Raw genomic sequence first — 14,539 nt, forward strand, 5'->3', positions numbered from 1 at the left:
TGGCCTTAAGTAGACTGGAGGCATGTAGAGGAAGGCAGCAGGCAAGAGCCCAGTGACTGGTGTGGGCACTAGATTTCCACTGTGTGGGAATGGGTATTTAATTAGCTCGTTTTTACAACCAAATTTCAGTAAGAATGAGAACAGTTTATTTCTCTATGGAGTTTGTTAAAATTGGATTTTTCTCACCTACAGAATACACACACACAGTAATTATTTGGACATGCATAAATATGTAAAGGATGCATCAACTTAGGCAATCATAAAGCATGTTGAAAAATGGGCCCACCAAGAATTACTACTGGGGTATAAAAAAGCATTGCTTGTACATTCTTTTTGTACAAAGAGCACACTAGAGAATAAATTTGCATAGGAAATGGTCTCTTTGAATGCACAATAAGTATTGTTTCCTTATTAAATCCAGTTTTTCAATTAACTGGAGCCTCACTGATCCACACCATGACTGGGAGGTCCCATGGAGAATTTCTGAACTTTGTAGATTAGCAAAAAATTGTAATTGGAAAAAAAAATCATGACATAGATTCCAGGAAACTAGAGAAATGACTGTCATTGTGTTCCATTATTTTGATAGCTGGGTTTAGTTTTTAATTATTGGAATACTTCATAATAGAGTAGTAAATATGCTATATGCTTTTCTAAAAGTGATGAAGAATGGAGATAGGGAATTGATTTATTGAGCACCTACTACCAGGTGCTCTCTGTGATGTCAGATATCTTGTTTGATCCTAACAACACTTCACTGTAATAGCCATTCTTATTATTCCCAATATGCAGAAAGAAAAACTGAGCCCCAAAGGGGTTAAATGATTTGCCTCAGGCAGCAAAGCTTGTAGGTGGCTGAGCTGATGTTCCAGTCTTTTTTATATTATAGCAAAAGCTTAACTATGTTTTAGTTTTTGCTTTGTATGTTAATTTTAAAAAGGAATTCTCTTCATTTTCAAACTGGTTATTGTGAACATCACTTTCTTAGAAAAAATTGGCATTGCTGATCAGTATTTCAGTGACAATATTAAATAAATCAAAACCAGGAGAAGAATATTAATGCTTTCATGCATCAGGCTTTCATGATGCCAAGCAAATGTACCATATCAAGAGAGAGTAATTGCTTTCTTCCAACCAGGCATGGACTATTCTTAAAAAAAAAGAAAAAAAGGGATGGTAAAAACTGTTTGGCAAAATCTCCTTGCCCTCCTTGCAAGATCTAAACCTGTGAATGTTTGAGTTCTTAACATCACAAACAGGACATGTAGACTCATTCAGTGAGAAAACATGATAAGGTGCCTCCTACCTACAAAATACCATGCTAGATGTGGTGGAGCCGATATTATGCCTAATTTACAGATAAGCAAATGGACACTCGAAAAAGCTGAATGACTTGTTCAAGATAGGTAACTACCAAGTGGTATACTCAGGACTGTCCATTCACTGGCACATTCGATGTGGGACGATACTGTGATCCTCCTCTTGTGGAACTTACAGTCTAGGAGAGATGACATGTAAACTACAAACTAATAATGCAAGACAATGAAATTATAGTGTTTGTCAAGGGATGATGAAAATTCAAGAAAAATGAAATCCAACTGAGAAACTGGGAAACATTTCAAGAAGAGCCTTCAAGAGTACGAAAGAATCGAGTTGCTAGAGAAAACAGGAGAAGAGCAGTCCAGACTGAAGAAACAACATGGTCCAGAGCAGAGAGGGATGTTTGGGGACTAGGACTGGATCTGCTTCGTGCAAGCAGGGTGCTAGATTAATGTTAAAAGGTAGCAAAAGACAAAGTTGAAATAAAGAGTGTGTCTAAACTGTGAAGGGTCTTGAATACCATGCTAGGGAGTTTGAATAATTCTGTCCCTCCTGGGTGGTTGTTTAAGGTTTCCTTTTCACTTTCTTGTTTTAAAAAATTTTACTGAAGTATAGTTAAAGTGTTGTGTTAGTTTCAGGTATACAGCAAGTGATTCAGTTACACATATTTATGTATATATATTCTTTTTTCGGGGGCTTCCCAGGTGGCTCAGGGGTAAAGAATCCACCTGCCAATGCACAAGATACAGGAGACGTGGGTTCAGTCCCTGGGTCGGGAAGACCCCTTGGTGGAGGAAACGGCAACCCACTCCAGTATCCTTGCTGGGAGAAACCCATGGACAGAGGAGTCTGGCAGGCTATAGTCCATAGGGTCACACACAGTTGGACATGACTGAGCGCACACATGCATTCTTTTTCAGATTCTTTTCTTGTATAGATTAAAAACTATTGAGAATAGTTCCCTGTACTATACAGTAGATCCTTGGTGGTTATGTATTTAACATACAGTAGTGTATATATGTTCATCCCAGCCTCCTAATTTATCCATTCCTTGCTTTTCCCCTTTGGTAACCATAAATTTGTTTTCTATGTCTGTGAGTCTATTTCTCTTTTGTAGATAACTTCATTTGTATCTTTTTTTTAGATCTTTGAGGAAGTGAATAACCTGATTTTACTTGTGTTTTTTAAAAGATAAGACCAGAGGTATGAAAAATCAAGATTAGTTATTGAAATTAGGGCTGATGGAAAGCTGTTAACGATGATACAAGGAAGAAATTATGAAAGCTGGAGCAAGATCAGGAATAGTGGGGCTGACAGCTGGTGGGGAGGGTGTGGCCACTGTTTCGAAAAATTTATAAATACAAACTCTAGGACTTGGTGATGTGTTCTATGTGGGTAGAAAAAGAGGAACCAAAAGTTATGTCAAGGTTCCCAGGTATTATGAAAGAGTGGAAAGAGGAAGAGAAAGTCCAGGCTGTTCATAAAGAGAGAAGTAAAAGTAAAACCTGATGCTTTCAAACTGTGGTGCTGGAGGAGACTCTTGAGAGTCCCTTGGTCAGCAAGGAGATCAAACCAGTGAATCCTAAAGGAAATCAACCCTGAATATTTATTGGAAGGTCTGTTACTAAAGCTGAAGGCCCAATACTTTGGCCACCTGATGCGAAGAACTGACTCATTGGAAAAGACACTGATGCTGGGAAAGACTGAAGGCCAAAGGAAAAGGGGGTGGCATAGGATGAGATGGTTAGATGGCATCATCGACTCAATGGGCATGAATCTGAGCAAATTTCCGGAGATAGTGGAGGATAGAGGAGCTTGTCATGCTACAGTCATTGGGGTCACAAAGAGTTAGAAAATACTTAGTGGTTGAACAACAACAACAAAAAATAAAACCAAGAATATATTTTGTGTGTTGTATGCCCATTTGATAGCACTCAGGACTGCATTAAATGTAATTGTGATAATTGTATTCTTAAGACACAGTGAAAAATGGATGGAGAATGATCCATTTTTAGCTCATGCTCTTAATAGCTCCTGAACTGTTTCGCTGGAAGTGTATTATAAAATGGCAGTTTTTGAAAATCATAGTTGATTGGGTGATAGTGGAGTGTCTTTTTCCTGGTGTCTTTTTGGTATTTCAAATTAATGATACAGATAATTTCTCTCCAGGTGGTGACAATCCATATCACTCCAGTAGATGACCAGCTTCCAAAAGAGGCTCCTGGAGTTTCTCGGCATTTAGTTGTCAAGGAAACGGAGGTGGCCTGCATCACTAAGAAACATCTACATTTTATAGATACAGAATCACAAGACAGGGAGCTGCTCTACACAATAACCACTCCTCCGTTTTTCTCCTCCAGCCGCAGGTATCTCTGTGAAAAGTCATCACTTGGGCTATCAGTTGAAGGTTGTGTTCTAGGATTGAGTTGAAAGTGTCACTGTGTAGTCCTTGGTTCGCTTGCTTTGTTAGTCAGACATGAACTTATATTCAATTCATCATTTATTCTAATCTCAAACTTGTCTCATGCTTTTCTTCCTCATAGATAAATGGCCTGCAACTTGTAGTGTCTTTAGCTTAACTAGGCTGAAAACAGTCTTTAATCCCTTTTTCTAAAGAAAATACCTTTTTCTTTTAGGTACAATTTATTGAGTCTTCATAGCTTTATTTTTAGATATCTCAGGCTACAAAAATGGTCATATTCTATGATTCCAGTCCAGAAAGTGCCACGAATATACCTTAGGCTTGAATTATGTACTAAACGATAGTGAGTAAATGTTTTTAGGATGAGTATCTAACTGCGTCTCATTCGAGTTAGATTCCCTTTCATCATGTCAGAGCAGAAATTTTGTACCTACTTTTTATAGTTATGATGAGAATGGCATTCATGATACTAGACTTAAGGCTAGTAAGTCTTAAGTCTCCGCCCCTGATATAAAGAGAGACTATAAAGACGGAACATTTGATTTCTTCTGACAATGAGCACTTTTAGTCTTAGAAAATGTGGTTGCGGGCTAATGTGTGACTTAATTTTTACCTGGAAAATTAGCTGATGTGTTCTCTTGTATTTTTCTTTAGACACTTAGATGCTGGGAAATTATTCATGGTGGACAGCATACCAAGGCTAACCAAGACTCCTGCAGCTACAGGGTTAAAATATTTTACTCAGGTATGATGCTATGCTCAAATGTTGACAAACAGATGGAAGTGTCCTCTGAGAAGGTCTGGTGCTCCTAGCATTTTATTTCAGAATTTTGGCCTTTGACATCCGCCACAAGCAACAAAAACCTGATGTCTATATTTTTTCTGCTTGCACATTTCCGTTAAGCAAGTGACATGTATTTGAAATGCTTGATCCTGCTGAATATGTTTGTGTAATAAAATCTCATTATAATTCAATACAGCCTTTTGCATCAACTTAGGTTCCTGGTTTAGGGCTCTGATTTAGGGACCTGATGCATATGTTTGTATTCCATCAATTTCAGTTCATCTAATAGCCTACATGTTAGTTTCCTAGGGCTGCTATGGCAAAGTACCACAAACTAGGTGGCTTTAAAGGACTGAGATGTATAGTCTTTTAGTTCTGGAGGCGAGAAGTCTGAAGTCAGGGTGTCAGCAAGGATACCATCCTCCAAAACCCTGTTCATGGGTATGGTGGGGGTGTATTACCTTTTCTCTTCCCAGCAACTAGTGGTTTGCTGGGAATCTTACATTCCTTGGTTTGTAGATGATCACTCCACTCTCTGCTTCTGTCACCCCATGGCTGTGTTCTCCCTATGTCTCTCTCTTCTTATGAGGACACAAGTTATGTAGGATTAAGGGCCACTTTATTCCAGTACAGCCTTAACTAATTGTGAGTTTTGCCACACCCTTTTCTAAACAAGGTCATATGCTGATGTGTTGGGGTTTAGCACATCAGCATATCTTTTTTTTGTGTATGGGGCCATAATTCAACCCATAATATCTACTGCTTTCCAAAATCCTTCCTTAACCTTCTCCCTACTCCTGTGGTTCTCTATTCTGAAGACCTGAGTGGGGTCATAGTAATAGCGAGTGCTTAGGCAGCAGCTACGCCTCAGGTTTAAGTTTCAATATGTTGAATCTCACTGTAGTTTGTTGTTCAATCTCTAAGTCATGTTCAACTCTTTGTGACCTCATGGTAGTTAGAAGTGGTAAATGAATATGCCAACCCTCATGATAAGTACTATTATTTTATTACCTTATTTATTTTATAGATAAGGAAACAGGGGCCTCATAATTTTATTTATTTACTTATTTACCCTTAGCTGTGCTGGAACTTCGTTGCTGCACAGGCTTTTCTCTAGCTGTGGTGAGCAGGGGCTACTCTCTAGTTGCGGTGCATAGCCTTCTCACTGCAGTGGCTTCTCTCGTTGTGGAGCACGGGCTCCAGGGCGTGTGGGCCTCACAAGTTTAAGTAGCTTGACCAATATCACACAGCTCCTTCCTGGTGGAGTAGAGCTGAAATTCAAGTTTCCTGTCTTTTATAGAGCTGCCTGACTTTAAGCACCTGGCATAGTTTCTTAATTTCTTTGTTCTTTTTCCTCCCATTTTTAGAAAATGTGATTTGTAAGATAGAGCTTTGTAGAATCTTCAAATTGATGATGGGAGTGTTTGCAATGTTCCATATTAAGTTAAGCCAATGGGTCTCTTAGCCCCAGATCTTTAAATGTCTCTGATCCTGGCAGTCGGTACCCACATGTCCATCTTGATTTGCTTTGCAGCACGCTGTGAACCATATGAAAGTGGCCTACATGCCACCCATGCAAGATGTAGGTCCCCATCCAAGACATGTCCAGTTTGCCTTTTCTGTTAGTAACCAGCACGGTGGGACGCTATATGGGATCTGCTTTAACATCACGATTCTTCCTGTGGACAATCAGGCCCCAAAGGTAGGTATCATGCTTGATACAAAGGATGAAGAGGAGGGAGGACCTAAGGATAAAAAGGTTTTTAAAGACTTACTCGAAATGCTCACTTCTCTTTAGGCTGTTTCTAAGGACTTTTCTATTTGCCAACTACAGTGTAGGGAACACAAGCGTGGGGAGGGGAGTTGTTCACCTCCTATAGGACTTTCTATCTAAAAGGTGAGATTTTCCAGTTGCTTTATTTGGCATGATTTTCAAAGCTTTGTCAAAATCTCTTTCATTTCCTTTCCTTTTTACTGAGTTTCACTTGTTGATCAGGGGAAGGAGATTAAATTAGGAGTCTCTTAGCAACCAGACAGGCTTATTTGCTCTCCCCACAGACTAGCTATGCTGCTCTGTCATCTAAATAAGCACTTTAATTTTCCAAAATGAATTAAGATGGACCCTTGCATCCTATCCTGTTCCACTCCTTCATGTCTGTGTAAGCTTTAAAGCACTCTGGTCTCTCATTAAAACCAGCCTACAAAGGTGATGCTGCCTTGCGCCTCTTATCCTCAGAGCTAGGATTCATCATGAGAGTTTGTTCCCCACCTGCCCCCTCCCCATCAGAGTGCTAGAGTTAATGAGTGTGGCTATTCCTAGGCTTGTTTTTCTTCCCTCATAAGTAGAAAGACAAAGTGTGATTACCCATTCATTAGGAACCAGGGGGAACTAGAACCCACCCATGTCGCATTCCTAAGGAGAGAGGCCACCTTCCCAGGCTCCCATCTGAAATGAAACCAAGAAAGCATGGACACTTCCTTTCCTGTGCTCTCCTCACCATCTCTGCACCTGTCCAAAGTTGTGGGGCAGAGGTCTCACCCTGAGGGACTCAGGCACTTATCCAACCTGCACAACTGTTCTGATGAGTCTAAATGATACTTGAAAGTAATGGATTGCCCAAATTTCTGTTAGCTGCTGAATGGATAGATGAAATGTGGCAAGCCATACATTGGAATATCAATCCTCATTGTAAAGGAATAAAGTACTAATACGTGCTACCAGTTGGTTGAACTTGGAAAACATTATTTCAAAGACAAGTACCCAGTTACAAAAGACGACATGTTATACAAATCCATTTATATGAACGATCGATCCAGAATATGCAAGTCTATAGGAAAAGAAAGTAGATTAGTGGTTGCTTAGGACTGCAAGGGGGCTTTTTGGGTAGCTCAGCTGGTAAAGAATCTGCCTGTAATGCAGGAGACCCCAGTTCGATTCCTGGGTCGGTAAGTTCCCCTGGAGAAGGAATAGGCTACCCATTCCAGTATTCTTGGGTTTCCCTGGTGGCTCAGACGGTGAAGAATCTGCCTATAATTTGGGAGACCTGAGTTTGATCCCTGGGTTGGGAAGATTCCCTGGAGGAGGGCATGGCAACCCACTCTACCATTCTTGCCTGGAGAATCCCGTGGGCAGAGGCACAGCACAGCATAGGACTGCAAGGTGGGGAAATGGGAGGGTGGGAGAGAGAAGGATTGTGGGGAAATAGGGAGTAATTGCTAATAAAGACAGGATTTTTTTTTGTGTGTGTGATAATATTCTAAACTTGATGATAATGGTTACATAACTTTGAATATGTGAAAATACTAAAAGACATTGTCTTTTACACCTTCAAGGGGTAAATTGTATGGTGTGTGAATTATCTCAATAAAATTGTTCTGTGTTTGTGTCTGGATTTCTGGCTTCTGCAGCTTACCCCACCCCTACTCTGCAGCAGCTGGACAGGGCATGTTCCCCAGTCACCAAAGTATCCACCCAGCTCAGGACACTCATTTACCTCACTGGCCTGATCCCTCAGGCCTCTGAGCTTGCAAGTTTTGGTAGAAGATGGGCCCCCAAAGAGGTCACACAAAATAATCTAAACTGGATTCTTTGTCTCCTTCCCTGCTAGGGACTAGATCATGTTCCGTGTTGAAAATACAGTTTTGAATGTCTGTGAATTTGATTATATATTATTCAGATCATCCTCTTCTGTATATGAGATGCACGCACTGAAATAGCCCAGCATCCTAAGAAGCTACCATGTTTTCCAGAACAATCACAGAAAAGCTGTTTTTTTATGTAAAATATCCAAACCTCTTGCTAGAGAAAGATGATCTGTGGGGGGAGGTGGAGGGAAACAGAAAGAGTGAAGTGAATAGTTACCTGTCATTTGAAGGTAAATGGAATTGTTATGAGGACTTAGGGCCTAAGAGGCATAGGGGCTTCTGTATTTTTTTCTACAGTGTATGAGACAAATGAAATAGTACCATAGAGAACTGAGAATAATACAATAGAAATCAAATTAAATGAGTCTCCTCCATGAAAATGGTCGTGGGAGCTGTTTCCTGATGTTAAAAATCCACAGACCGCTAGGTTGAGGGAAACCATGAGAGAATCTTGATGCCATACTGATCTGAAGTTCCAGAAACCTAAGCACTGGGTTCAGGGAGGGACTGGAAGGTGAATGATGAAAAAGTGGGAATAACTTGGCCTTATGCTTTTAGTCTTTGAAAGTTGTTCTAAAACCATATATATTAAAAAATCATTGAATGAGGCAAAGTATATTCCTTGAAACGTAGCATCTTGAGATCTTAATTGATGTAACTCAGGACAAAACGAGGCTGGCACACATGGACCATGTTTCAGTGACAATAATCCTCTTTAAATGTGAGCTCCTTTTATTTCTTTCTCCTACAATCAGTGAAATGTAGGTGTGGCAAATGAGAGCAAGGATCTTGGGAAAGGTAGGAGTGAGTGGTTGTAGGGAGAGAAGGCTCTTACTTTATGTTTTGCTTTGCTAAAAGAAGTCGTTTATTAAAGAATACAAGGCAGCCATCCCAGGGAGCTTGGTGTCATCATTTCTACGACCCAAGGGCTGCCCTTGGGGCAGCTGTGGGTGGGTGGGAGGATGGAACAGGGTTGTAAGTGGATGCTGTGATTTCTTGCTCACTTCCCTTTCCTCTGCCCATTTCTTGCCCCCTCACTCCCCACCCCCTTTTCAAGATCTTTCCTTGGGGGAACTTCTCCTTTCTAGGAGTGGCAACTGCTCTGAAGAGAGTAGCTGCTTCCTTGGAGAACATTGCATCCTCATGTTAGCAGAGCAGTCACCCCAGACCATTTGTGAGGAGCCTTCAAAAGCCCATGACTTGTAGCCCTGCCGTATCAACTTGTTTTTGATTCTGTGTAGTAATGCAAATTTGAGAAAATAGTAGGTTAACTAAAGTTAACGGATTTTCCTACTCTAGGATCTCAGAGCATGAATATGATTATGAGTCTTATAAACCTCCAAGGTGAAGATATTGTATTAATATGTGACTATTTTCAGGTTGTGTTTGACCATGGAACACTTCTTGCCAACTCTCAAAGTAATGATAAATATCCCAAGTTGTTCAAACTTGCATTTTACTTTCAAATGAATTTTTATTGAGCAGTGGGTCTTTTCTATTATAGAAAATTATCTTTATGGCTTTAATATTTAAGTCTAATGTTTGAATAAATCTATTTCCCGTGAATTCTTCAATTTCCAGTCTTCAGTTTCCCTGTTCTACTTCCATCTCTAAAATGCTCACTACCCTAACGCTTAAATGCTCCAATCAGTTACACCAGTCTTTAAGAATTTTTAGAGTGTAAGAAAACATGGATTCTTTCCCTCAGGAAATTTAATATAGGTTTTGTTCATTTTGTAAATTAAGGTACATATGTGCCAAGCAATGATAGATACAGACATGATGAGGAATGTTATTTTCTTAGTTTAGATACATAGTTTAGATATCATACTCTGATGATAAATCTGATTGCTGCTGATAGATCTAATTGCTCAGATCTATTCAGGATCTGAGGTCAATGAAATGTAGATGCTTTCAGGTTTCTAGATCTGCCTTGTTTCTTTGTGTCCATCAATGTTTAGAACTGAAAGCATTTAGCAAAAAATATTTTTTAGCCAAGATGTTCAACTATGAATTTGTCCCCTTTAGAACATTCTTGAAAGTTGGATTGACATGTGAAGATGATGCTGGAAGTTTTCTGTTGCTTTCATGAGCTCTGTTTTCAGGCACACCTCATGAACAAGGCTTTAAATGTTTCCTCCTTCTTTCTAGGTGTTTACCAAACCTCTGAGAGTGGCTGAGGGAGGTCAGTGTGTCCTCAGCACAGAGCACGTCCTGGTTTCTGACGAGGACACCACGCTGGACAACATCTACCTCTCCTTGCAGAGTCCGCCTCAGCATGGAATGGTGGAGCTAAATGGATTCCCTCTAAACACGGGGGCCACGTTTTCTTGGGGAGACCTCCAGACCTTAAAACTTAGGTTAGAATATTTCCTGGATTCTTTGTTTAATATGCTTTGGCTCCCATTTGAATCAGTTGTGAGGCAGTGTAAGAAGTTTATTCAGTTCTTACAGGAGTGGCAACATGCCACCTAATCCTTTCAAGGGGCAGTTGAACATTAGAAATAATAACCCTCTAGTTTTCCCTCCAGACATTTCCTTCCCCTCTGGCTTGCTGTACTGGTGGGAATGATATTCTGAATATTTGAACAACAAAATTTGAATGGCCATGAATATTAAATTTGCTGCAACAGCACATATCACAAAGGGTAGCAGTCAAACTAGATGAATTGAGTCTGAGCTAATCTATAAGGCTAATCTACATAATTAAATTTGGTTTTCAGAAAAGGCAACTTAATAGCCCCAGAAATTCTGGGATAAAATTCTGTTGATTGATGTCTTTAGTGTGCCTTTAATCCATTCTACTGAGGAGGTGACTTGCAGGCAAATAAGTAGGATAGATTAGGTAGGTAGGACTAGTACTTGGGTCTCTTACAGTCAGGGATGCAGTCATCCCTGCTTCATAGTTCTGTAGTGGGCCTATAGTATTAATAGTTCCCTTCACCTTGAGGATGTTCCTTTCCTCTGCCTAATGTCATTATGTAAGACACTTAAAAAAAAAATCTAGTGAAACTCTTTCTCTGTAAAATAATGCAAGATACTCAAAAGCAGTTGTCAGGTAGACAGACATACTGGTTAATTTCTCACTTGTACAAATTCAAGTTACAAACTAGAATTTTGATCTTTTTGGTAAAGTGTAGGCCTCAAATGCTTAGTTTTGCATTTGGAAATTGACAAAGAAGGGGGATTTGTGTACAGGAAGAGCATTTTCATCCAGAAGTTTAGTTACACTGTTTTATTTACAGCTTCCAATATCTTAAGCTCTTTTCACTACTCTTATTTTCATTAAAGTTTTCTTCCTCCGCCCCCAAGATCTCAGCTCTTTCCTACCCGTTAGAAAGAGAGCTCTGTTTAGGTAATTCTTTCTAGGAAATGAATAATGGATAGAAAAAAGGTACCAATTTTGCCAGCACGTAGTTTAAGCATTTTTGAGCTATAGTTCAAGCGTTCTTCTAGAGACTTGTAATTATGTTTTGTTCATTAAACTTCACAGCAACCAAACCTGATAAGGTAGATGGTTCTGTTCTCATATTATAGTTGAATTAACTAAGGCCCAAAGAGGTTAACTAAGGTCACTTAGCAAGTTTGTGGAGGAGTCTGGTTTTAAAAGTTCTGTTTGATTCCATTTGGCATACCTTGGAATGTGTACTCCTAGACCTATTTGGCCCTTTTAAGGATAATAGCATGGTAAAATTTATTTGAATTAGCACATTATCACATGTCAGTCTACTTTTGATTAGGGAGCGTGACAAAATAAAGCATAGGAGGCAGTGTTGGGAGGGAAACTGGAGGTTGGAGGTGGGCTTTCTCCACCACTGGAATTGAATCCCTAACTAGTGCATGAAGGAGTCAGTATCATCAATAAGCTAAACATGTGGCTCAGTTCAACAATTATTTAAAACTTACAGTGTATCACTACAGTAGACTGGAGAGTGAATGGAAAGTCTAGAATTAGACAATTCTTTTAAGAAACTTGATTGGAGAATGAAAAGAAAATAGTGTCAAGAATAGATCAAGAAACAAATGTTTTTAAGTCTAAAGAGATTCAAGAATCTTCTTAGGTTGAGAGGAAAAGACCTAGTCATTGGCAAGAGGGAAATGGCGGGAGGGAGGTAGTGAGTAATTCATAGATGAGGTTTCAGGGCAGAGTTAAACTGATTCAGAGCACAGAAGGATTAGCCCTAAAAGTGGGGGAGGAGGGAGAATCACCAAAATCCACTCATTGTCCCACTTGTGTCTATCACTGCTCAGCCTCAGGGTTCCCTTGGCTCCAGGCAGTGTTTTCTGTATGTAAGCAGCACTACATCCACTGCTTCCCTTTTTACAATGACAACTTAAAGGTCTGCTTTTTGATTTGGGGACAAGTTATGAATGCACAGAACACATTTTTCCAGGGTGGAGCAATTTTACCATCAAGGATGCTTGAATACTTATGTATGTGACCTCATGATTATACTGGGATTTTGGTTATATATTTATTTGATTGAACATAGGGCCAAAACCATGGAAAAGCTCTTGTGACAGGAATCTCAGTGCACTCTCACTGTGGCCTTGAGACATTAGTGACAACTATCATCCCCACAGATATCAGCATGATGGATCCGAGGAACTTCAGGATGACATACTACTGCAGGTCACAGATGGCACAAATGCAGCTGAATATGTTCTACACGTTGAGGTATGTAGTAAGTTTCCTGCTTGGTTCATATAGAAACAAAGTTTTGGGTTTGGAATCTTCTTAGGGTCTCTGATAGAAATGAAGATACATGGACACCAAAGCAAGAAGGTGCCTGTTTATGTCTTGGAATGTGTCAGGACAGGCAATAGAGAGCAAAAATATATTGGTGAAGTGGGCATACTGGTTTCTCACTCCAGTCCATTTAAAGATAGGAATACTCTGCCCTCAAACTCAGAGACTTAAATGAAGAAGCAACTGGTTCCTTGTATAAATTAGTTCCAATATTTTTGAGCTATGACATTCAAAAATATTTATTTAGCAGTTGGATGGGTTAGGTTAGCATCATGGGGGTTTTTCCTGTTGTGTGCAAGGAGCCATATCTGTATGTAAAATGTGAGTTTTTATGAATTCCTGTACTGTACACTCCCCTGGCCTATTTGAGATGATTAATTTCCCGCTTTTGACAAAGGAAGGAAAATCTGCACATAAAGGTTGGGTACATGCTCAAAGGCCTGATGGGAACCCCTGAGTTTCTTTGTTGAGTGACTATCCATATCCATAAGCATAATTCACAGGATTTGCAGATATTTATAGTTAGTGACAAAGGAAAGTCTTCAGAAGACTTATCATGCTTCTTAAGCACCCTCTAATTATTCTTACTGTACCAAATTCTATTTCTCTTACAGTTTGGTCAGATCTTCATGGTATGAAATTATTGTTAAAGGTCATAATAATGTGTCTGCAAGATATTTTACAGTTAATAATGAATTTAGAATAATCACACCCATCTAGTGTTTTTAAAAGTACACAGGAAAGGAATTATCTTTATTTTATAGCAAAGGTCTGAGAAAGTTCAATGACTTGTCCAAAGCCATTAACTTGACCATGTAGACCTGGGCTGACATCTCCACTCTGGTCATCAGGCCAGCGTTCTTTCTTCTTCACCACTGCCACAGGGCTCAGTTAACAGGCGATTGTAATTCAGGAGCACTTACGCATGCCAGGTTCAATGCATAGTCCCTTCCTTTCATTTTCCCACTTAGTTATCATGATGGTCTTATACCTAGATGAAAAGAAGTATGTCATTTCAGTTTCTTAAAGGAGAGTTTTCTTTATTGGTGGGCTTTTACATATCAAGAAAGCTGTTTTGAGTTACATTTTTTTCCTGAAAACAAAATTTCTGGTGAAAATCCCAACTCTGTCTTCTGTCTGTGACTATCTTTTATCAAAGACAGAAAACTGTGCCGTTGAGGAAAGGAATCTGTTTGTGTTACTTTTTAGACAAAAGAGCAAGTCCTTTGAAAGCCAATCAGAAGTTCAGGCAATTTGGGGACAATTATGTATGATTTTTTTTTCATCCAGGAGAAATGTTTTTAATTCTATCACCTTTGGACTTTTATGCATTTGAAAGCTGAGGCTATTTTGTGAACTGCTGCAAGGTGATTATCATAAATGTGTTAGTGAGATTGATCAGATGGGGTCAAGAACGATAATAAAGAGGGTCTTCACTCAGTCTACTTTGAGGACTTGAACAGAAATATTGTCCTGTAATAAGCCAATAGAAAATGGGATAGAGTATTGCATGCTTTTTCTACCTTTAATTAAATAAATAAGCCTGGGCTTATCACCCTATTCTCTACCTGTTAAAGATAAGCATCGACATAATTTCATGTATATTTGTTGTAGACTT

General features: G+C 39.4%; 1 protein-coding gene across 1 annotated transcript in view; it reads left to right on the forward strand.

Moving 5' to 3' along the window:
• The window catches only part of FREM1 (FRAS1 related extracellular matrix 1), a 148,610-nt gene that overhangs the window by 45,801 nt on the left and 88,270 nt on the right, over window positions 1-14,539 (forward strand). Inside the window, exons 10-14 of the mRNA XM_081500121.1 lie at window positions 3,490-3,686; window positions 4,397-4,487; window positions 6,061-6,228; window positions 10,323-10,531; window positions 12,756-12,849. Of these exons, the coding sequence (XP_081356247.1) occupies window positions 3,490-3,686; window positions 4,397-4,487; window positions 6,061-6,228; window positions 10,323-10,531; window positions 12,756-12,849 (759 nt within the window). The remainder of the gene's footprint in view (window positions 1-3,489; window positions 3,687-4,396; window positions 4,488-6,060; window positions 6,229-10,322; window positions 10,532-12,755; window positions 12,850-14,539) is intronic.

This window comes from Giraffa tippelskirchi, chromosome 1 (genome assembly GCF_054371585.1).
Source record: "Giraffa tippelskirchi isolate mGirTip1 chromosome 1, T2T-mGirTip1v1.2.pri, whole genome shotgun sequence".
NCBI lineage: Eukaryota > Metazoa > Chordata > Mammalia > Artiodactyla > Giraffidae > Giraffa > Giraffa tippelskirchi.